Consider the following 24,881-nt stretch of genomic DNA (forward strand, 5'->3'; position numbering starts at 1 on the left):
TGCAGTATTGGTATTGGAAGGACTCCTTTCATCGATTGTCACTAGGGTAGTGAAGCAAAAATAATCAAAAATATTTAAGAAAATGGGCAGTGATGTAAAAAAATCTTTGCAAAGCGCGAGGCGGCGGCATAAAAACGTGCCAACAATATGAAAAACACTTGCTCGAAAAAGATCTTATTTCATGCAGGTGTATTGAAAGATAAAGACCTATATTGTTCCCGCGGGAGTTATGGATTGTGAAAAAAAAGTTATAACTTCCTAGGGAGTTATAGCTTTCTAAAAATAATGACACTTATTCATACAAAGCAAGTAGCATAAATAAGTTTTACTTTTAAAAAACTGACGTTGTATCCTGGGGGTCATATGTCAGAATAACAACAAGAAATATTTGATTTGCCAATTTTACCATTTCAATGAACTCAAGGCCCTACTGAATAAATCTGTGCGCTGTGAAGCGGCGCGAGCGCAGACGGCCTAATAATGTGCGTAATGGCCGCGTCATTAGGCCCAGATTGCCGTCGTGGTGATGAAAGTCCCAGATCCACGAACCGAGGATGCTGTAGAGGCGACGGTGGAAACATTTTTATCAGTCTATACCGAATATTAAACGGCGACAACTCAGAGAAGATATTAGGTACTGATTTTTAGCCCCATGCACGTTCAGCAATTTTAGTATGATATACGTTATTCTGGATAGTAAAATCCATAAAATCCCGATTAGTTTTCAGTGGTAGTTCATATTATTTTAACCATTGTAAACAAGTTTTTCAAAAATCTGTAATGTTCCAGATAAGCTTTTTTCTTTGCCTTTTTTTCTTTATTTTTCTGGAAGACATCCCTTAAAAAGTTCGCCTTTGTACACATTTACTATATTTTCTTTATGTTATGTACTAGTTTTTTGCAATAAAGTGTTTATTACTACTACTACTACTTTCGTAATACCTGTTTGTGAAATTGTACACATGAGAATGCGTGACTACGTTTTACTTGCTTTTACTAAGTCATGCATGAAATTAAAGGCTCAAATGAATAAAAACAGTAAAATAAATATACTTCTTTTAAAATTTAAAACCGAAGCCAATGTTATTTAAAAAATGAGTAAGTAAGTAAAGTACGTGATTTGAAGATATATGTATACAGCATCCCATTTTTATTAGAGAATGTCTGTCACATCCGTGCGCAGAGGCAGCTCGTCTCGGCGGCAAATAAGCCAACAGTCAGTTAGAGCTCGTGATTGTGAGTGTAATGAGCGAGCGGCATTAATAAATTTAACGCAGCCACAGTACACAGACTAGGAATTACATTTGACTTAATATTTTCTTTAGAAAGATAGGCGAATAAAGCTTACATTGATATTAGCCAGGCCTGTTAGAGCTCGTGATTGTGAATGTAATGAGCGACCGGCATTAATACATTTAACGCAGCCACAGTACACAGACTAGGAAGTATATTTGACCTAATATTTTATTTGGAAAGATAGGCAAATAAAACTTACATTGATATTAGCCAGGTCAGTTAGAGCTCGTGATTGTGAATGTAATGAGCGAGCGGCATTCATACATTTAACGCAGCCACAGTACACAGACCAGGAATTACATTTGAATTAATATTTTCTTTAGAAAGATAGGCAAATAAAGCTTACATTGATATTAGCCAGGTCAGTTAGAGCTCATGATTGTGAGTGTAATAAGAAAGAGCGAGGGGCATTAATACATTTAACGCAGCCACATTACATAGACTAGGTATTATACTTGACATAATATTTTACATAGATAGGTTAACACAGTTTACATTGATATAAGCCGGCTGTCACATTGTTACCGTACCCAAGCTATGTGAAAAACTTATGTGTTTCTCTTGATATAACTAACCTTTTATACAGCCTGAACATTGTAATTTAGCAGAACTATTTTACCAAGCAATTAATTCAAATAATTATCGTGTGATACCTACTTACAGTTAAAACATTTCTTAAGTTTTTTTATAATATGTCTCATGAAATAATAATGATATTGCTACGTGTCAATTACTACGTGTTTAAAGTGCAATGATAAAAATAAAATGAATGTGACCTACTGTTTTTAAACTTCGCGTGTGGGAAGCGCGAGCGCAACTTCGGGACACTACAGTTATTTACGATATAATTGCATCAAGAAAATGAGTTATCTGCCTACCAATTTTTGCCCAGAATAGTTCTTAGATTAAATAACTTTTTTGTAAGATGACAGTTGAGTGGACAGGAAACTGAACGATTTTTAGGGTGAATTTTTTTTTGCTTCAACCCTACAGTGTGGGATATCGTTGGAAAGATCTTCCAAAACTAATAGGGGTCTTCAAAAAATATTTTTTGATAAAGTGAATATATTCGGAGATAATCGCTCCTAAATAAATAATAAATGTGTCCCCCCCTCTAACTTTTGAACCATAGGTCAAAAAATATAAATAAAATCGTGGAAATAGAGCTTAAGAAAGGCATTAAATGACAACTATAGCGGACATGGTCAGTTTAGCTTATTTATTTATTTATTTATCGCAAAAAGTTTCCCCATCATAGTAAAAAGACGTATATCCACAGTTAAACGTTATTACGACATTAAATGGGTTGTAAAGTTATTTGGCATTATTCATGTAAAAATTTCTTATTTTACTCATTCTATTTTTATTTAATATTTAATTTGTTTAAAACAGTTTCATTGGCTGTATGAGTAAAGCCGTTGACTATTGGCAGTTTTAGAACGAAAGAGTAAAAATTAAAAAGTAAGAGGAAATCCCGCTAATTTTATATTCATATTCGTTTATTGCCTACGCCAAATCTTGGAATTAAGCGGACCCCAGGCTCACATGAGCCGTGGCAAAATGCCGGGACAACGCGAGGAAGAAGAATTCGTTTATTGCACTTATGTACGATGCATTATGTCTAGGACTTATTGTTATACTTTACTTTTTCATGCTTTAATGATTTTAAAATTACTGCAGTTTGCTAAAATATTTGTTTTATTAATCTATATAGCAATGTAAATGTTTTTCGCTATGGGATATTTATCTTTAGACATGCAAAGTCTGCGATTGCAAGTAAGTTTGTTACTTTAATTATATAGGTACCGATTATGCAAATTTGCCTATTTGTTTAACTCGGGTGAAAGGTACCGTTTCATCCCTTGGTTAACAATCTTCTAAACTTTAAGCTCCAGTTCAGGTTATTGTGACGGAAGAGTAACTACGGAACCCTACACTGAGCATGGCCCGACATGCTCTTGACGGTTTTATTTATTTTAATTTGAAGCATCTGCCTCTTTTTTACCGACTTCAAATGTAAGCTATTATACATATACAGGTGACCTAATGAAATTAATATAATACAATTCCTACTCCTTATTCCACACCACAATATAAGAAAATAATATAAAATACGTTTTCGTTATTCATAATGTACTTATTTCGACAAACATATTGCTCTCATCAATATGCCTCGGCAGGTCGTGATATTCCTGTGGAACACATAGGCATATTATAAAATGGCGGCGTTTCATGATATGCCTAGGAATTCCATGATCTGGTGAATTTTACGATCGGCGGCCGTCATATATAATTCGACCATCTAAGAAATATCAAGTTTTGATGAACATTATATCAAATAATAGAAACATGTTAAGATCAAAGTTTGGTCTTTTATAATGAGACCATTGTCCTACCTATTTGGCGCATCTCAACTCAATAGATCCTAACTTAATGTTAATTGGCAATTATATGTCAACTCGAATAGGTACATGTTAATACTCGTATGTACCTGTACGACATACACGTGTCGTCATGTATGATAAGGACGTTTATAAAACGCAATATATGTGCAGTTAACAATAATCGTAGGTATTCTAATTAAAATAAATTACATTTGAATTGGATATTAGTCGACATTCAACAATTTTAAAATAACCTATTCTGAATTGTCCCTGGTCATTGGCTGAAGGCTTCCCATAATTCATACTGTGTTACCTCGCAGAATCGCTATGAAGACCTATTGAACCAGATATGGCCCTGAGTGAGAATCACAGCCTTTCTCCTGACTCCAGCCTTACATAAAAATAATACGATAGGTACAAAATCTTAGGCTTTACTTACTGAAAATGACATCATTATTATCATTTTCGTAGCGTTGTTCGGGCGTTTTATCACGGCTCAAGAGAACCTGGGATCCGCTCGGCAACTAAGCTTGCTTAAAAAACTGGCGTAAGCACAAAACCACTGTCTTCTGACCTTTCAACACAGAGACACTAGGCCTTATTGGGCTTAGTCCAGTTTGCATACGATGTTATTCTCCATCGAAAGAACCAAAGTGAGTTCTTGTAAACTCATTGGTACGAGCCGGGGTTTGAATTTCTCGCAACCTTGAAAGTCGAAATTCATAAATGTATTCTGCAAGAAGACTCCAAGGGTTTGTTTATTACTCAATACAACACACGTCACAAGTAGGGTTTGTACGATGGATCTGAAATGTATGGGAAGATCAGTGGATCCGGATCTGATCATACATTTCAGATCCGGATTGCAAACCCTAGTCACAAGTCTTAGCTGGCACACAGCTGATAACGACAAGAGCTGTAACTTGCTGTATATTTTTGACTTCGAAAAATGGTCCATATGCCACTTATCTGACACAACACAGAAAGTTATTACAAATATTTGACATCATGCGCACTGTACAGTTGAGTTCACAGTTGCTCGCGGTACAATCCCGTGGGGTAATTTTTGAGCACTAGTGGCACTAGTCAGACTTCTGTAGTTAATCTAATTCGTTGCTTCTAGTGATATGACTTACCTCCAACAGGCAGGTTGGCATTGGTCTTGTATTCTCTCTCCTCGTGCGACAAGGACCGCAGACTCCTCGCCGAACTCTTGTACTCCATGTCGCGGATGGGAAGTGACGTGTCTATGAACTGTCTGTGGAAGCCTATGCTCCGAATTTGGTGCGGTGATACGTTTGTACCTGGAAAAAATGAATATTAATGATTGAGTAAATATACTGTATTGTAATAGGTACAACATTTAAAGAATAACAACATTATTTTTGGGAAGAAAATAATAGATAAATATTAAATGCAATACATTTTCTATTTACAGGTAAATACTCATTATAAATTTGTATATGTATGCATTTAGAGGAAGAAGATTTAAAATATATTAATATTTAAGTTAAAAAATATCTTAAGGCAACAAAGGAGGTCTTTAATTTCTGTGATGTGAGTATATAAATCAAACATGACTTCAACTTGTTAATAAAACATACCATTTCAGGTTCTATGAGTTCTCTACAGTTTAATTTTTTATTTTACAGTTATACTTGTAATAAAATACGTTAAACCATAGACTATAACAGTTGAATATTTGATATTTATTAAACGCACCAAAAACCACCCGCTATTCCGTTGCGTTCCGGATCTGAGTAGTTAAATAATGAATGGCAAAAATTAAACCTTCAAAACTCGCCCTTTACGCATGTTACCCAAATTACAAGGGTATTATATCCGCATGCCGGCAAACCTCGTGTCAATCACTTATTAGGGACAATAGATTTTTTCTATTTTACCCCCGAAATTGCCCACCGGCCGCTGTTTAAAAGATGAGCCACATCGTGCCAATTACAAAGACCTTTTGAGGCAAAAAAAGCAAATAATTAGATAACAAGTTTACACAATGCAACCGATCTGTTGTTTTAATAGACTTTTTATTTAATAAGTGATGTTTTTTTTCTAAGTATGCTTAGAATAAATTTAAAAGCGGAAAAAATACTGCCTTGGGTGAGACCTGAACTCACAGCCTCTTGATAGACACTGCAGCGCTCTGCCAACTGAGCCACCAAGACAATAGCCAGCGAATCTTTCCACCATATGGGTCTAGGGGACCCTAGCGATATTTAATACTTGTACCGTAAGAGCGTTACACTTCTTAATCTAGAGGCCGTGAGTTCAAGTCTCAGCCAAGGCAGTAATTTTTCCACTTTTAAATTTACTTTAAGCTTAATACGACGTTTTAGCTTGTTAAAAAATATTTCTTTAGAAAAATATTTTCTTTCTAATAGAAATATTAACAAGCAACCATGTGTAGGTATAGAAAACGGCCATCCCTCCACTATTCGATAACTTTAGAAGTAAGCTTGAACACAATGGAGGGGCGGTTGGCTTAAGATTGATTTCACTACAATTTGGATGGTACTTTACGAGTATAAAGACTTTAGTAAAAATCGATTAATTTTATTAATATATCGCATTCAGGAAAAACATAAAAGCGAATTATACGGTTCAGTTCAGAATATAGCTTGACCTAAATGAAACTCAATTTAATTATTCAGTAAAAGCGAGTAGGTAGAGGAAGTGATAATTTGTCAGCATTATTGCTACGCTAAATTTCCAACAGATGTATTTTTGCCATTGATATGTAGCTGTAATACATAGAATTTGTTTAAGGAAAATAAGTGTTTAATATATTTGTTATTTACTCATTAATTATGCGTATGTATATGTTTAAAATTTATTTTACGCTTTTGTCATATTACTCGTACCTATTACAGCAACTACTAATGAACGTTGTTTGACTCTAACATACATAATTTAAACCTACAATAGTGTTGTCTCACATCTGTGCTATAAAATTATCGATAAAATATGTTTACACATAATACTACTACTACATAATTGTTTACAGAAAAAATACTGTCTAATTTACTGTCATCGTGTACGCTATAAATTCACAATAAACTAAAACCAGCCAAAGGTTAAGCCTCTAAGTGGCACTTGCACCATCCCACTAACACCAATCAAATTTTACTGGTAACTATGGGAACTCTAGGTTTAACCGGTTAACCCCGGGTTAGTGATCGGTGTTAGTAGCCCTTAGAAGTTAAATTTGACTTTCAATTAGTTCACTATTAATGTAACTAACTATGTATATTTAGGCCTGTAAAAAGTTTAATTTTATCGACAGTCGATATTATCTCGATGTTACAACGGCCAACACAATTAGTCCGCCCGAAGCGGCTTACCAGGGCACCTCCACTCCAAATTAAGTCCATTAAGTCAAACTTTTAAGTCCATTGCACAAATCTTCCTTTCTTGTTCACTCGAGTTTGGGGCTTATTCGCTAAGTACCTTTTGTCCATTCATTCGTTTAGTGTAGGGAGATCCCGCACTTTGATTGGTGTTTGAAGCTTGTCCCTTATTTTTTTGTTTATGTGATTTTCATTTGGTTTTAATTAAGGGGTGTGATGATAGGTATAAACTCACGAATTTGTCTGTACCTATATGATTTAAATAACGGGGCTGTAACCGCGAAAATCGAAGTTCGTCAATTGCGGGCATTTTTATCTGTCACTCTTAATTAAGTTCTAGTAAGCGTAAAAGAGAAAGATCCCCGCAATTTGCGAATTTCGGTTTTCGAGGTAGGTCCCCTATATTACCCAGGTATCGCTGGAGCGACATGACGGAAGCGGATCTGCGCGAACTTCGAGTCAACAATTGACGAGAAGTCGCACAGGAGCGAGAAAAGTGGCGCTGTCTTGTGTCGGAGGCCAAGTCTCATTTTGGGTCGCTGAGCCAACGGAGTAAGTAAGTATTATGATATGATTTTAATTTCGAAAAGGGAATCTAAATTTTTTCATTGGATCTAGATCTGTAGGTATCTATACAAAAATGTTTTTTTTTTTTAAATCCATATCCATGTCCTTACTTTACTGAAACTATTTGAATCGATCGATTGTTACTAAGTCACATATTTGCATTCTTAAAATGCGATTAAATCAACTCTGTAGTCGTTCTTTCACAAATGATGATATATTATCATGTTAAAATTTCGACGTAACTACTTATTTTATAGAATTTAGAAAGTCCAGGTTTAGGTTGACCAGTAGGGTTCTGCCAGCGTTTTTCACTAGATGATAGTGTCAAAACGTCGGTATACTCTTGGCTCGTCTCAGTCGTTTTTTGTCACGTTCTTAAATTCGTCCCTTTCTGCTTTCGTCACCCATTCTTCATTCGTCACTGTCGATATTTGGCTATTTCTTATTCCGGCTTAGTTCGGTATTCGTCAACATCATCTTTAGGCATGTTCAATGTTAGTCTATGTTGTTTTTAGACTCACTCGTTATTCGTATTTTTTTTCACGGCACGTTCGTTGTTGGTCCTATTCGATTTTTGGCAAGTTCTTAATTCATCTTATTCTGCATTCGTCACTTACGCTAGAAGTCTTTGTCATCTTTGGTCATGTTTGCTGTTTGTCTTTTCCTAGCGTAGCGTTGGGTATTAGTAATGAAGGAAGCCATAAACAAGAAACTTTATGTTTTCATTTCCAATAGTGAGTGGGGCGAATATCGAAAGAGATAAACAGAGAATGTGTTCAACAAAGAAATATATAAATTACTAAAGAGGCGAAATAAGAAAAACACGAACTTAGAATAGTCCCAAAAACGACAAGACAAATAAAGAGTGAGTCTAAAAACAACATAGACTAACATTGAACAAGCCGAAAGATGATGTTGACGAATACCGAACTAAGCCGGAATAAGAAATAGCCAAATATCGACAGTGACGAATGAAGAATGGGTTACGAAAGCAGAAACGGACGAATTTAAGAACGTGACAAAAAACGACTGAGACGAGCCAAGAGTATACCAAAACGTCAGGACCGTTCGGAAGTTCAAAGATCGAATTCTGCTGAGCCTTTTCCCCTTTTCGTCTGATGTTGACTTGTCATCTTCTTTACTCATCCTTTTCTTGCTTTAGTTTTCTTTGTTACTTTCTCGCAAAATTTTGGTACTTTACAATTTATTATACTTTTGACGATCGAATTCGCTTTCAAAGCCGGGAGCAGTTGCGGCGTGCGTGAGCTGGACTTATTACAGGATAATTCCGCTATTGTGCCGACGGCGCTCTGCTGCTCCATATGGCGTAACGTGTTTTTTTTGCCTGACAGCCAATTTTGTCGATAGTCTTTTGAGAGTCCTTAGTTTTGCGTGCGTGTACGCAATGCTCAGAGAGGGCAGCGGAATTACTTCACGCGGAAAATCTTGGCTATAAATAACTACCAAATTTAACCTGTTACTATAAACCCTTTGGCAATATCGTAAATTCGTATGTTTAAAGGAAATGTCAATTTTGCTACATTGTCAGTGTTGGCACTATGTTGCTTGCATCTGCCCAATACAGCTGTCGGTATTCGGTATTATGCTTTCCCAAAAAATGGTAAGATATCTTGGAATCACAACAATATAATCGAAGACAATAATTAGGTATAGTCTTGTATGTTTTACGATATCGAACTATTCTGATATGTTACCATGAAAAAAAAAGAATTAAATTAAGTGGAGAGACTGTTCTCTCTGGACTCAGGCAACCTCGCAAGAAGAGCGGACACAGGAAGACGACGCTTTCCGATATTAATTAGTTCGCAGGTATATTCGACCACCAAAGTGTCCTTAAAATTACATATTTGACTGTTGAGTTAAAATAGAATTAGATCGAATAGCGTCCGTAGCGTCCTTTTCTAGGAATAGTAGATTCAATAGTATCTACTAGTTGTCTAAGCTGATAACTGATGGGAGATGGAACAGGATCGAGACAACTGGCGTGTACTCGTGTCGGAGGCCAAGGCTCATTTTGGGGCGCTGCGCCATTAAGTAAGTAAGTAAGTACTAGTTCAACTAGTTGTTATGTTGTACAGTCAGCATCAAAAGTAGCGGATCAAATAACGCTTCATAAGTATCTACCATTCTGTAACAGCTTAACAAAAAGTGATGTCTTTAATATAGAACAACAAAGACTGTAAAATATATACTTTGGAACGCGAATTCTAGAAATTTATCTATATTTGGAAAAGTTATCCCGAATATCAGATACTTTTGGCGCGTTGTTTCATCCGCTACTTTTGATGCTGACTGTACCTACATCGGCAACGGAATTCGACTAATTGTACCTATATAATAGATAAATAACGTGAAGCTACAAGGTATTTTGCCATAATCAATATACTTTAAGTGAAATTGGGGACAGGTAGGTACATAAAAAATATAATTTTAAATAGGAGAAGCTCCTAAACTCTAACAGTTGTAAATGTACATTACAACTGTTAGAGTTTAGGAGCTTCTAACTGTTAGAGTTTAGGAGCTAAACTACTCTGTACAAATGTTGTTCAATAGACCAATCTGACCTTGTAAGTCTGTGATTACAGTGATTAAAAAAAAGCTTTGGTGGCCTAGCGGTAAGAGCGTGCGACTTGAAATCTGGAGGTCGCGGGTTCAAACCTCGGCTCGTACCAATGAGTTTTTCGGAACTTATGTACGAAATATCATTTGATATTTACCAGTCGCTTTTCGGTGAAGGAAAACATCGTGAGGAAACCGGACTAATCCCAACAGGGCCTAGTTTACCCTCTGGGTTGGAAGGTCAGATGGCAGTCGCTTTCGTAAAAACTAGTGCCTACGCCAAATCTTGGGATTCGTTGTCAAGCGGACCCCAGGCTCCCATGAGCCGTGGCAAAATGCCGGGACAACGCGAGTAAGAAGAAGATTACAGTGATTAACACCTACTCAATGGGCAAACCAGGAAAAAACTCGCAAATCACAGATCGCGTGGGTTCGCGTAAAAATATCGTAACAAAAATAAACTGGAAAACGTCATAACGATGGCCTTCGTCACAAATTTGCTTATCACAAAGTCCCGTGGGAAGAAAACATGTTATCTACAAACCTTGATAACGCGACCACGCAAATATTCTTATCATTTACTGAAACAAAAGCTCAAAAATACCGGTATAAGTGCGTTGTCCAACTACGTATATTTGTTACGAAACTTGAGACCTAGTTATACTGGATTGCTTGAATGTTTGACTCGCTTCAATAATTGAATATGTAGCCAGTATACCTACTGCAATATCGTATGAAAATTTAACGATAATAATAGAAATGACAATATATTTTAATTGTTTACGCGCCGTGTGCGGTTTTTGTCAGCGACGAATAACAAATTGGCCCCCGGGTCGTGTCGTGACGTGTGCAATCAAATTATGATCAATTTTATTTGGGATGGGCAGGGATAATTATGTTAGACTTTAGCTTTTTCTATCCATATTAATTTAAATAGAGGCAGCTGAAAATTTCCGTGAAGGTATCATACAAAGATGCTCACTTTGAGTTTGGGCTTCCTGAAATTATACGAGTGAATATCTATTTTGACGAGTGAATAGAGCAATACAAATATATACCAAGCTACCTAACCAGATAAAAATATCGAAAAAACTCCTTTACAAACAAACTAAAAGCTTTTCTATTAGAAAAAGCATATTACACTATTAGAGTATATGCAAGATCGTATTACACAAATTTTATAAGTCCCTCTTAATGTAACTTAGGATAGATACCTATATTTATAGTAGTAAAGTATTTCATTCTTTTAGACTAAGCTCTAAGTTAATTTATAACTTATGTGTAAGTTGTAATAGTACATATTAACCCTTTACCAGGCTAAGGGATATATATTTCCCACATGTGACACTTCAAACATGTGTTCTATTTTCGATGAGTAAGACTGACATTCGATTGTCATTTTTGAACTGTCAGCCTGGTAAAGGGTTAAGAAAAATTGCCATACCCTACCAGGGTGCCATGTGATACTATTATTGTATTAACTACTTGTACCATGGTTTGCAATAAACGCTATATTATATAATATTTATTTAGTATAAAATAACATTATTAAATTTGTTAAAGGTTTTAATTTGTTACGCACCAAAGTCATACAGCCCGGTGCGCGGTTAACATAGTTAGTGGGTCACGATGATGAGTGTAATTAATTGCCTAAGAAGTTGCCCCAGGGTGCCACAGAAAGCTAATCCACGGAAATGACAAATATTTTAGTGATGAATCCAAATGTTTTGTTACCGAGTCAAGGCAAATATAGGAACTACAGCTGTTTTCAATCTTATAAACGCCCGGAGTTTGATAATATTTGGGGTTACGTTCGAAACGTCAGGCCGTATAATAAACGTAAGTTTAAGCGATTAAGTCCCGTATTAGTTTTAAAATTATCAATGAAAATCGTGTTGGTTTAAATCAATATAACCTACGCTTGATTGCCACTTTTGTGGTACAAAGAAAAACTTACTAGTTTTAGATCGGGGCTCCCTCGGTCCGTCGACGGTGACTTTTATGGCTTTTTGGTATGTAGCTACTTGCGGCGGCGACGTCGATATTGTGATGGTCAGCGAGAAACTCTTGCCTGCAACAAAAATAGGACAAATAAAAAATATCATATAACAAATAACACAAGCATTTAATCCTACTGGTATTATTTATTATACACTGGTAATTAACATTTTTTTCTCGAGAAAATTTTATAGAGTCAAACCAAGATAAGTTGGCAGCGATTTTGATAGCCCAGACGGTGCACGGACTATTTTAAACATCAAACTTCTATAAAATTATGACGTTTACTTGACACTTACACTAGCGATAAATGTTGTCTAATATATTAATTAAGGTGGTTCGATTTTCATACAAAAAACAATCGCTATTTATTAATTAATTACACAATATTATTACATAAATAGTTGCGCATCTATCTACTTTCGAATATTCATTTGCGCTAAATTAATAGAAAAACTTTGTTTCATACAGAAATCATGCAATAATCAACGTTATATTTTTATAAAATTTACTCATGTGTGTGTGACAAATGTCGTGTACAAATACATTGCGGCGTTGCCACTCCATGCTTCGGACGGCCATCGGCGCGACGTTGCGATGTTTGACGCGTTTTTAGCTGACTCTGTCGACACTGACACTCAGTGTGACCAGGCGTACGATAATTGTCGTACATGTACGATAATTTGGGCCCCGGTATGACATAATGTTCCAAAGAGCATTATCGTACACTAAAGTACTATAATTTCAGCCCTTGGATGATGCCACCTTAAAAGTCTAGTAATTTGAAGCAAAATATGACACTTTCTCTCAGAAATAGGCTAAAATTAGTATATTTTGGGTGTTCGGCTCCTTGGTGTAAGTTTAAAGTTTAAAATGTCTCAATTTCCTGTATACCGTTTGAGTCTATCCCAAAAATACACAAACATAAACAGAGTTTTTGCGCAATTTAGACGAAAATTGTCTTTTTTTTATTATTAATTGGAAATTTAAGCTTATTTTTTACATTTTTAGGGGCTGCCTTTTTGATTGGCGTACGATATTTTTTTCAACGGTACAATAATATTGACTCTCAAGTACGATAATTCTCTTCCGCTCGCCTGGCAACACTGCTGAAACTTGACAGGACCTGGGGGCCTACCGCGAAAACCTAAATTCGCAAATTGCGGGGATCTTTCTCTTTTACTCTCACTAAGACGTAATTAGAGTGACAGAGAAAAATGCCCGAAATTGACGAATTTCGATTTTCCCGGTAGCCGCCCTGGTGCTTGACGTACTTGATAGAAAACAACGCTGCCGCATGTTCTGAATTGTGATTTTATGTGTTTTTGGATTGAAAATGATAGCGACGTCTAAATCAAGTTACAAAAATCATCGATATTCTGGTCCGCGAAAAACCAGGAAAAGTGTAACTGTAATTGGAGTCTACAAAAATGACCAATTCATAGAAAATATGACCTAGAAACTAGTTCATTTTTATAAAACTCAATTTTGCCCGAGATTGTACTTAGGCGAATACCTAAGGGAGCTAAGTGTATTGATATTGAATAATTAGTTGGCTAATATATGACTCCAACATGATATGGACATTTACATCATAACTATACCTAGTTGGTTACTAAGTTCTGTTACTCGATTTCTTTCTTTCTTCCTAGCGTTGTCCCAGCATATTGCCACGGCTCAATGGAGCCTGGGGTCCGCTTTGACAACTAATCCCAAGATTTGGCGTAGGCACTAGTTTTTACGAAAGCCACTGCCATCTGACCTTCCAACCCAGAGGGTAAAACTAAGCCTTGTTGGGATTAGTCCAGTTTCCTCACGATGTTTTCCTTCACCGAAAAGCGACTGGTAAATATTAAATGATATCTGTTCTGAAGTTCTGTTACTCGATTTGCAACCTCTTTATTCCCGTTAAAACAAATGCTACCGAAAAAATAAAAAATGGCATAATGTGGTGGATTTGTGAGCTATAATTATATACCACACATAACGCTTATCTCGTCGTATCTATAATGAATTGGGGCCTAAAAGAGAATCGTATTCCAATTTTTTGAAACGCTTGTATGACTTTCTATATTAACTAAAAGTTGCCTTAAAATTCAGCTTTTATACTAAAAACGGCTTTAAATTGTTAAATTAACAAAATATATTTTGACAGACGCTTTCGCGCCCAAAACGCTCTTTGAAAATTGTGTGACGTCACAGTTTATGATTTGACACATAACTACATACACACGTAGAAGATACGAACTGTCAACTGATATTTGTCATTTGTTGTTAATCGCCTAACTGTCAACGGTGTCAATCCGAAAGTTGTGACGTCATCAGAATCTTCAATGACGTTTCGAGTTTGGTCACGTGACGTGTGCCAAAAGATATTTTAAATTCAATATTTACAAAAATATGGTCATTACAGGTCCCCTAAAAGTAGTTTAACGTGTTCTTATAATCCAAAAGAATTTATTGGGATACAATTATGCCCTAAGATTTGTAGATGGAAACAACCCTATTGCGTTGCACAAATGTGGGCAACCGCCAAACATGATTTTGGGTATGTCATACTCAGGGCTAACACAGATTCATTTCTGTGAAAAAGGTGTGAAAACCGGAAACTGGAAACCGTTCTCGAACCAATAGTGAAGCCCTTAAGCCACACCCTATTTCAAAACCAGCCATGGATCTTTGAACAAGACTCAGCTCCTGCACATAAGGCAAAAACAACTCAAGCCTGGTTTCGAAGGAACAAAATTGACTTTATTGCCCACGAAGACTGGCCGTCCTCCAGCCCGGACCTTAACCCTCTGGATTATGCCATATAGCAGGTTATTGAGGAGAAAGCCTGTGCTAAACCCCACACAAATCTTAACTCCCTCAAGCGGGCCATAGTTAAGACAGTGACGGAATTAGACATGACAATCGTGCGTGCCGCTATTGATGACTGGCCTCGTCGTTTCAGGGCCTGTGTCAAAGCCAGAGGAGGCGATTTTGAATGATATTGTCATATGTGATTCCTGATTTTGTGTACTTCATTTTACTTATTATTTTATAATATATACTTTATTAAACTTTCGTTGGTATATTTTATGTAGATAAAGATTATTGCAGTAACAAAATTTAATAACCAACTAGGTAGAAAACAATGCAATACATAAACACATAAATTGGATATGATGTGATCCGTTGAATGAAATTGACAATAAATAAAATAAATAAATAATTTTCTATCCCTAGGCATTGTGTGATACTTCTAGTTGTGTCAAAATATCGGGAAATCAATAATATAAACAAACATGGTAAATATCTCATTTCTTTTTATAATGGTTATAAATAGAAGGCCATGCAATTTTGTAACTCACTGTAATTTAATTAAATGTATCGTAAAAAAAGCTTTTAATTCTACTGTAAAATAGTACCTACTTTTTTAAAGGCTGGGCAGTAAGGGAAAACAGCGTTTTTTTTTTTGAAAAAAATACCGGAAAATCTGACTTACAAATTTGGACTTTCTTAGGTTCATTCTACTTAGAATCTTCTCCACCCTAGCATTAAAAAAAGATATCCTAAAATATCCATACCATTACGTCACATTTTAATGTGAAAGAAATTTCAGTGTAAAACTAAAATTTCAATACAAATTTTCGGGTTTTTATAGCACGAGGATTGATTATGCTAGTGATTCTGAGTTGGAAGAACCCAAAAATATCATGATGTGTTAGAATCAGATTTTTAATATTTTTTATGGAAAAACGCTCATATTTCTCATAAAATAATTTATTAATAACGTACTTGATAATACTGATAACAAAAAAAATTAATGAGTCTCGAACCCACATCCTCTTGAATGTGTTTCCACGTACATACCGCAACGCTATTGAAGCCTACTCACGCTGTGCCAAATTGTCTACTACAAGGATCCCAGTACGACTGTTTGAATGTGTAAGTGATAGTTAGAAATAGAGTCAAGAAACATTCTGTCGACATTAAGGGGTAGTTTTTGTATAATGAAGTGTTCAATGTTTGTTTTAATAGTTCAATATTTATTTAAAGAGTGCGCTAAACATAATTTACAGTATAGAAATACCAAAGACTACTCCACAAAAAAATTAAAACTCAAAATTTGCAATTGTGGCGCCATCTAGTGAGGTTTAAGCTTTGGGTAACCTAGTCGAACCACCTTAAGGTACCGCCCCCACTCAACTATTGTATACTATGGTAATGGTTCAATATGTAAGTATATATGTAACAATATGCATCTCAGTCGTACTCGCATATTAGTGCGAGCGAGATGTATAGAAAGTAAGTTACGCAGACGTTAGCGAATATCGGCTCGATTCGTACTTTAAGAGGAATTCCTAGTTGCGATTTTTCCATACAAACGCTCTCGACTGATTCCTCCCTGGATTTTTAACCTAGAGCAGTGATTTTTTCAAATAAGATCAATATCATCAATATCTGTGCCGCTATGTTTCGCTTTTTTGGATTATTTTATTTTGAAGAAAGATACAGCGCCTCGAAAATCGCAAAAACAGCTAAATTGAATTGGCTGTAAAAAAAGGCACAGTATACAAATATGACAAAAAATATCCAAAAAATCTAAACATAGCGGCATAGATTATTTCTTCCTCTTGCAATTTCCAAAATTTCATAATGATTAGTTGCGTTTTGGAGGAGGAAACAGTCGAGAGCGAAACCTCGATTTTTGAGTTTTTTGCGAGTGAATTTCGGTCCGAGCTGCAGTTGTCCCTATCGCACGAATTGGAGGCGGAGACAGTTTCTAAATATACGTACACAGAAAGAATAGTGATGGGCATAACATCCTTATAGGGATTGCAGAACCGGTACTGTTTTAAAGAACCGGGATTTCCCGGTACTATCGGAACTGGTCTAATTATTTCATTATTTTAAATAAAACGACAGCATTTTGCGATTTGACCACCTTTCGTATTATAATTTAATAATCACATTTTCTTTTATTACGTAGTAGGCATTTTTTTTTAGAAATATAGTATTTTACATTGCTCACACTTGTGCGTCACAAGTAAAAGATAACTACTTTGATGTTTGCCACTAGATAGCAAATTTAATGAAATTACATTGACGAAGGGATTTATATATAAGTATCGCAGTCGTATTGTATAATCCGCCGTATTCCATTACGGCTAGCCGATATCAAAATAAGGGCCATTTTGAAATGCGGCGGTTCAACGATTAAGGTATGTTGGGTAAATACCGGATGCGGGTGAAGAACGTAGGACATTCATTTCCCCCTAATTTTGCTTTATTTTTTAATGTTGGCAACATTGTGTAAGACGCCATTTCATTGCGCCTCGACTGTGTCCCCGCGTCGCTCAGGGAGTCGGGCTTGTGCTATGTGCAATCACAGAGAGCAAGGTAAATTTCGCGAATTCTTCCTTCTATCCGATCTTCGCTCTGTAATTTATTTTGCGTATTGTGATGAAACTGTGTTTGTTTTTGTAATTGTGTTAACAGACCTAGCACTGCTGTAGACCGATATCCGATCTTGACCCTTCCAGGTAAAGATCGGACGGAGAATCGGATCGATCGGATCGGATTTAAAAAACAGCAGTGATTTCATCAAATTTTCTTCAATTTACCTACTGACCTTAATTATCACATTTATTGTTTTCTTGATCACACTTTCGTACCATTATTTTTTTTATCCAGTACCACTACCAGGGCGACGGTTACTGACAATGTAATTTTTTTAATTTCCGCAGCCCAAAGGTTGCCTTTTAGCGATAAGACCGCATGTTGTTTACCTGTGCTTATGTGTATGTTTTCTTTTGTATTGTTTTCTTTTATTGAGGTGTGCAATAAAGAGTATTTATATTGTATAGGGATGATGATATATGTTGAAATTTATAACAAAATCGAGTAAAATAGATAGCAAATGAGCAATTTTTCGCAATAAAGTACCTACACATACGGATGCATATGTAGATGTGCACGCATACATACATTGCTAGTTTCGGATACAAAATAGAGATAGGGCTTCGAAATTAGTTTCCTTAAAATGCTTCAAGAGGGCTCTCTTTTCCTATATATTTACTTTACTCTTTACATACGATCCTTACATTTTATCAAAAAAAAAAAGATTGTATATCAACTATATATATATATATATATATATATATATATATATATATATATATATATACATAATTGCAAAATTAAACCAACAAAATCGCAATTTTAATTATTTTCGATACTTCAAGATGGGCTCTCAGTGACCTTGACCTTGTTAAAGAAATACTTAGTCTTTTTGATTTCTAAGTTTGATTCTTATTTTTTTGGCGACCTTCATTAAAAATGACTGGGCACGCTTATTTTTTATTATGATTTTTGTCCCTCCTACTTAAGTACTTAATATCTTCCAGTACATTCCATTCAATAAACAATACATTTACACTTTCCCTAAACCTGTACAGTTCACGAAATCTTAAATTGTCAACTTCGCAACGTATCTATTATTTTAGTGGTTTTTTTTTATTACTTCGGGTAAACCTTACAATAAGAGGTTTCTTAGCACATTGTTTACTTATCAAATTGCCTTATGACATAGGTATCAAAGTTTGAGAGCCACAATTTTACTAATTTTTGTATCAGGGTTAAGATCGGATACAAAAGGGTAGACACCGGACCTATTTCTTTGTGATACCTTATTCTCTTTCCATTAGAAGCAACTTTTTTTCACCATCCAATGTTCTCCCTTGATGGCAAAACACTCGTTACCCTAAAAAAAAGTATGTCTCATCTTTACACAGGTACAAAACTAAAACCGTTCTATATTGAAGATTACCAAAATTCAGGCCGAATCTACGGTTATTATTTAACGTTTCGCTACATACTTCAAGAATCTGTCACGTATTGAGATATTTGAGATCTCGAAAAAACATTTTTTCACGAGTTCTCTCAATTGGTCCCAAAATTGTCCGGCATTATTTTATTTAATCATTTATTTCGGATAACAAGACCCATACATTACTTATTACACAATATAATAATAAAAACAGAAACATTTAAAAATTAATAAAAAAACAAAAAAAAACTATACTATATTAATTATACCTACTTACAAAATTTCAGAACACACCATGATCACTCCCAATTTACTGATACGGATAGGTACAGTCAAGTGTAAAAATATAGGTGTACACATCTTACTCAAAAATATGTCCCATAGCATCTTATTCCATTGTAATAAGAGCGTAGTACCATATTTATGAGACGATTCTTTCGATACATATTTTTGCACTTGACTGTACGACGACAACCGAAGCTGAGACATCATTCTTTTTTGCAGTTTTTACCTATATGGTAATTAATATCAATCAATCAATCATTTATTATTTCGTCATCATAGGTGTAAAATACATTTAGTACAGGTGATAGGGTGTTTGGTATTAGGGTGTAATAGATACAGTATAATATAAAAATGAAAAACAATATTACGTGGTAACAACAAAAACAACTTGCGTCGGGCAGCGCAGAATAAATTCCGTCTGGCTCGCGGGCGATGTCGACGGAACGGCGCGCAATGAGCGAGCGCACGAGTCTCGCGTCTGTGTGCGCGCACTCACACTGAGATAGCTCCGGCTCCCGCCCACCGCAGCGCGACAGAAACATAGCTTCAAAAATTCGAGATTTGAAAAGTTGCTCAGCTAGGAATTGCTCTTAATTTACGTCAAGACAAGGGGGCCGATTATTAAACTTCGAGCGCTAAATTCTTTTTTGAAATACGAGTACGTGCGATAGAAATTGGGAGTCTAGTGGTATTGTTTTCAATTCTAATAGTAGAATTTAAATGCCTAGTAGTGGAGATAGTATTGAGATTAAAAACTCGAAATCGAGCGGTCCAAATTAAAAAATCGGCCACATAGATCAGCCAGTGATATGTCAGTGTCAAAAGTGACGTTTTTGTTTGAAGAAACCCAAATCTATCTGACCATATTTTTGACGTATCTCAAAGTTCGAATCGGGCCGTACGTCAGTTTTACACTGCTAAGTCAGTCGTGGTAAGAATAGAGTCATAATAGTATTTTATGCAACCGTTGTTTAAGAGAGGTCAAAAAAGGCGAGTGGCGTGAGTAACAATTTGAGGCGAAGCCGAAAATTGTTAATAAAGACGCCGCGAGTATTTTTTGACTCAGTTAAACAACGTTGCATACAACTCTTTTTCTACGACCAAGCACTTACTTTGAAATAAAATTGTAAATTTAACAAATATTTTTCATTTCATCTATCGCGATTTTGAAGGCAGAAATTTTTTAGTGATTTCTTGGGCCATCACTGATATTTCTTCAGGCGTAGACACTAAGTTTTCGTCTTCATCCATTTTAACTTGAAAGATATACTGTTATTTAACACAAAAGTTAAGTTTTTATTCGACAACCACAATAACCTCATTCAAGAAGTAACAAAGAATAGAGTAGGGTACGGGCGGGAATATTAATGAATGAAATTAAAAAAAACTTGTCTATGGTTCACTTATTTATCACAGATGACATGTAAAATAAGGTTGGCAACATTGTATTTCATACAATATTCTTTAAGTGGCCATTACACGAAGTATCGAAAAGTACCAAAAAGATACTGCGTGTATGCAAAAATGCGTTTTTGGGGAATAGACTGGGAGCGTGCACGACTGTCACGCAACCTAGTGTCCGCAAGTCTAGGGGAAAACGTCAATTCACTACATCTTATAAAACTACTCCAAAACTAAAAACTACTGAACGGATTTTCATACGACTTTCATCTATCAATAGAGTGATTCTTGAGGAAGGCTTAAGTATATAACTTGTTAAGGTTTTGTGTAAATTGTTTGAAATATAACGGAGTTGTTGGAAAAAATTACGCTGGCTAGGAACTTTAATCGAAAACGCTGCCTAATCCGCTTGAGCTATAACAACACAATGTATGGTGGAGTTGTTTCTCATTCATAGGTCTATAAAAAAGTCCGCGATGTTAAATGTCTATCTTTTAAGGATAGCTTACTATACATATTCGTAACTTCTAGAAAAAGATCACGTAATACGTGGCATTTGCAAAGCTATTTACATGGATACATTAGTAACAATTATCAAAATAAATACGTTAGTTATATTAAGCATTTCATACAGCTTACAATGGTCCCTTACACCATACAATTTAAATGAATATTTCAAGTAATAGTAAATCAAAGTTTCATTTCGAGCCATATAATTGTACGGAATGTTAAAGACGCTATCCGCAGTTAGTTAAAATTTTTACCACCTTATGCGCTGGGATCGCTTTACTTACCCCCACCATGCACTTCGCACGGTCCCTGGGGTTTAAAGATGTGTGCACGACCCTTTAAATGACAAATAAAAGTACGGGAGTAGAAAAAAAAAATCCTTAGAACTGCGTCTTCAAGTACCTAATGGTTACACTTAAATGATCTTCGTTTTTAGATTTTACGATTTTAGTTAGTTTTGGACCATCATAGTTGGGAGGTTTAATATTTAGTACATCCGAGTCATATTTGGTATGCACTATCAGAAAGTTCTATATTGAGGTAACAGTTAATTATTATAAATCAAATGACAAGCTATTTACTGTTGCAATGTTATTACGAAAACCAGCAATCACGCTAGCACACATTGAAGTATTATTGTCGCCACAATTTTATCGAAATAATTGGACACAGTTGATAAAATAGAAAACGCATATTTACATGAGTTTGTTAATTATTTACCTGCCAAATGTGTTGGCGTGTTTGGCTGAATGAAATTAGTCTTTTCTGAGCGCTGCTCGTACGGGAGTCACAGTAAATGTAATTTTTACAGTAGTGATTTTTTTAAATTTAAGTGTTTGAATTGAACCTTATACAGTCAACAGCTAACGCAGCGTCTTACGTATCTTACGTAAGTGAACAACTCACGAACGCGAAGCAAAGCGGTGCGGCGCGGCGGCCCAAGGCATTCGCGTTCGCAACGAGATCGCCCACGTAGGATATTTCTATAGGTATCAAATGCGAAAGGAAATAACAAAAAAACACAAAAAAAAAATTATAAACACATATTATTATATTTGACAAAACGGAAGCGGTGGGTCGAAAGGTTATACATTGGTATACCTATTGTTTATGAAAAAAGCGAATGTTTGCTACACAATTCCATAGTAGTAGGCTGAATAATTTTCTGTTACATCGTATAATCAATTTCAATGGGGCTTAGAAACGGTCTCTATCGGAATACTGATAAGCTGTCATGGATGGACTGATAGTTGATGAAGTCGATACTGACTAGAACAGTATCACTGTGCCGAAACTATTGCGTAGCGTTCAGGGAAAATAGCGAGCTTTTTGGGCGCCCGATTTGCGGTCAGCAGTAATGAATGCACCGATAAATACGGAATAAAATTACAGTTAAAATGAGTGGATTAACATGTCTAATGCAGATAATTCGGGTGTGGCGCACTCTATGTTTAAATGATTGATTTCACCTGGTTTCGAGCGCTGTTTAGAATGTTGGTAATGTATGGACAATACGATCAAACCGTAAGTACCTAAGGTAATTTCATTACGTTCGTAAGTATTAGTACGGTCGCCAAGCCGCTCCGAGGCCAGATTTAATTGACTCAGCTCGGCCTTACCCACAACCGGTATCAATGTGTTCGGACAGTTCTCCTGATCACCGTACATGCGGTAGTAAAGCTGAAAAATGGTGGAGGGGATAGTAATGACGTCACAAAGATGGCGGCCGGACCTATTCTTTTTGGCGGTGTATCTCGAAAACCACTTAACCGATTTTAATCATCGAGGTGTGAAATAATAGCTTATATTATGGAGATTATTTCCTTTTCTACAAACATTTACGTGAAACCTATAGGAAAAAAATAATCACAAAAAACAGTTTTTTTATAAAATTATTATTTTTTATTTTGTAAAAATCTCCGTAAATATTAGCATTTCGCAAATTTTGTTTAATATAAAACATATTGCTTCATTATCAAGGAATATAATGAGCCTTAAAACATACAGATCGAGTAATAAACAATGAAGCTACACTCATTTATTTGCGCATGGGTAACGATAACTGGCTTTTACCGGTCGAAACTGTGGTGACTGTTACGATACGTATTGAATGGAATTTATAGAGTATCGGTTTTAATTACTGAAATTATAATTAAAATTATAAAAACCAGACACAATAATGTTACCTTACTTCGACGTTTAGTCTCTTTTTTCGTCGTAATCATAGGTAGGTACATATTTCTTTTTACTTAAAAATTTTATACAGGGTGAACTTTTAACCACCAGTCATACTCTGCGCAGCGACTTTATAGGTCATACTTAACAACTTTTACTATGGGACCAATTCCGAAATCGCGAAAAAAATTTTGACTGTCCCATATAAAGGTGCGACCAACTTTACCAGACCAACACTTTTCCAAACTGAGCTACAGCTGTCCGATGAAGTTAAGTACTTAGGACTAACTCTCGACAATAAACTCAATTGGAACAACCACATCAACAAACGGATAGACAAGGCGGGAGTTGTCTTCTGGCAGTGCAGTAGGATGATTGGTAAGAGGTGGGGACTCAACCCGAAAATTACCCTCTGGCTCTATAAGACGATAATCCGCCCCTTACTCTGTTACGGTGCTCTGGTTTGGTGGCCAAGAACAAACCTAGGCAACGTACGAGACAAACTACAAAGACTTCAAAGGCTCGCATGCGCGGCCACCACTGGCTGCACGAGGTCTACCCCGACTGCAGCCATGGAGGTCATGCTAAACCTTCCACCGCTGCACCTACACATACAGCAAGAGGCCAGTCTCTCAGCGGTAAGGTTGCGAACCCTCAAGATATGGTCTAACATCACAGGAGCTCTTCACACAAAATGCCTGGAAAAGGTGTATGACGAATTTCCAGTGCTTAGGTCAAGCACGGACCGGATTCACAAACAAGCTATCTTCGATAAAAGGTACAAAATACAGTTATATGAGGACGACAATCATGAAGGACTCAATCCCCGGGAGCTGAGAATCTTCACTGATGGGTCCAAAACAGACAGCGGATCGGGCTCTGGAACCTTCTCAGAAGACCTGAACATGTCGATCACCACTCCGCTAGGAGCCCATAACTCGGTATTCCAAGCTGAGTGCATGGGTATCATAAACGCGGCGGCTGCCATCACTAGAAGGAAGGTAGTAGGATCCTCCATCCGCATACTCTCCGACAGTAGAGCAGTCTTAATGGCTCTAAATAGCCATATAGTTACATCCAAACTTATACACGAATGCCACGAACGACTAATGGAGGTATGTCATAATAACAAGATCACCCTACAATGGATCAAGGGACACAGTGGATCCCGAGGTAACGATGCTGCGGACGAGCTTGCCAGGCAAGGATCGAATGCGGGGGCGATTGGTCCGGAACCGATTCTTCCGATACCATTTAGCAAGGTACGCTCAATGCTGCTGGCACGTACAGGGAAACTACACACAGAACATTGGCTGAACCAGACTGGATGCAGACAGGCAAAAGAAGCCATGCCTGGCATCAACGGAAAACTCACAAGGGCGCTCCTGCAACTAGGGAAGGTCCGACTGAGTATGGTAACCAGTGTCATAACAGGTCATGGACTATTTAACAAACATCTTTTCACAACAGGTGTCACAGACAGTCCTCTGTGCCAAGGTTGCATGGAGA

General features: G+C 36.4%; 1 protein-coding gene across 2 annotated transcripts in view; it reads right to left on the bottom strand.

The window, feature by feature from the left end:
* The window catches only part of LOC133526689 (runt-related transcription factor 3-like), an 82,223-nt gene that overhangs the window by 28,827 nt on the left and 28,515 nt on the right, over positions 1 to 24,881 (bottom strand). For both annotated transcript variants that reach the window (XM_061863398.1, XM_061863399.1), the window contains exons 3-4: positions 12,147 to 12,260; positions 4,817 to 4,984 (exon numbers count right to left, since the gene is read on the bottom strand). In XM_061863398.1, coding sequence (XP_061719382.1) covers positions 4,817 to 4,984; positions 12,147 to 12,260 — 282 coding nt within the window. The remainder of the gene's footprint in view (positions 1 to 4,816; positions 4,985 to 12,146; positions 12,261 to 24,881) is intronic.

Source organism: Cydia pomonella, chromosome 16 (genome assembly GCF_033807575.1).
Source record: "Cydia pomonella isolate Wapato2018A chromosome 16, ilCydPomo1, whole genome shotgun sequence".
In the NCBI taxonomy this organism is placed as follows: Eukaryota; Metazoa; Arthropoda; class Insecta; order Lepidoptera; family Tortricidae; genus Cydia; species Cydia pomonella.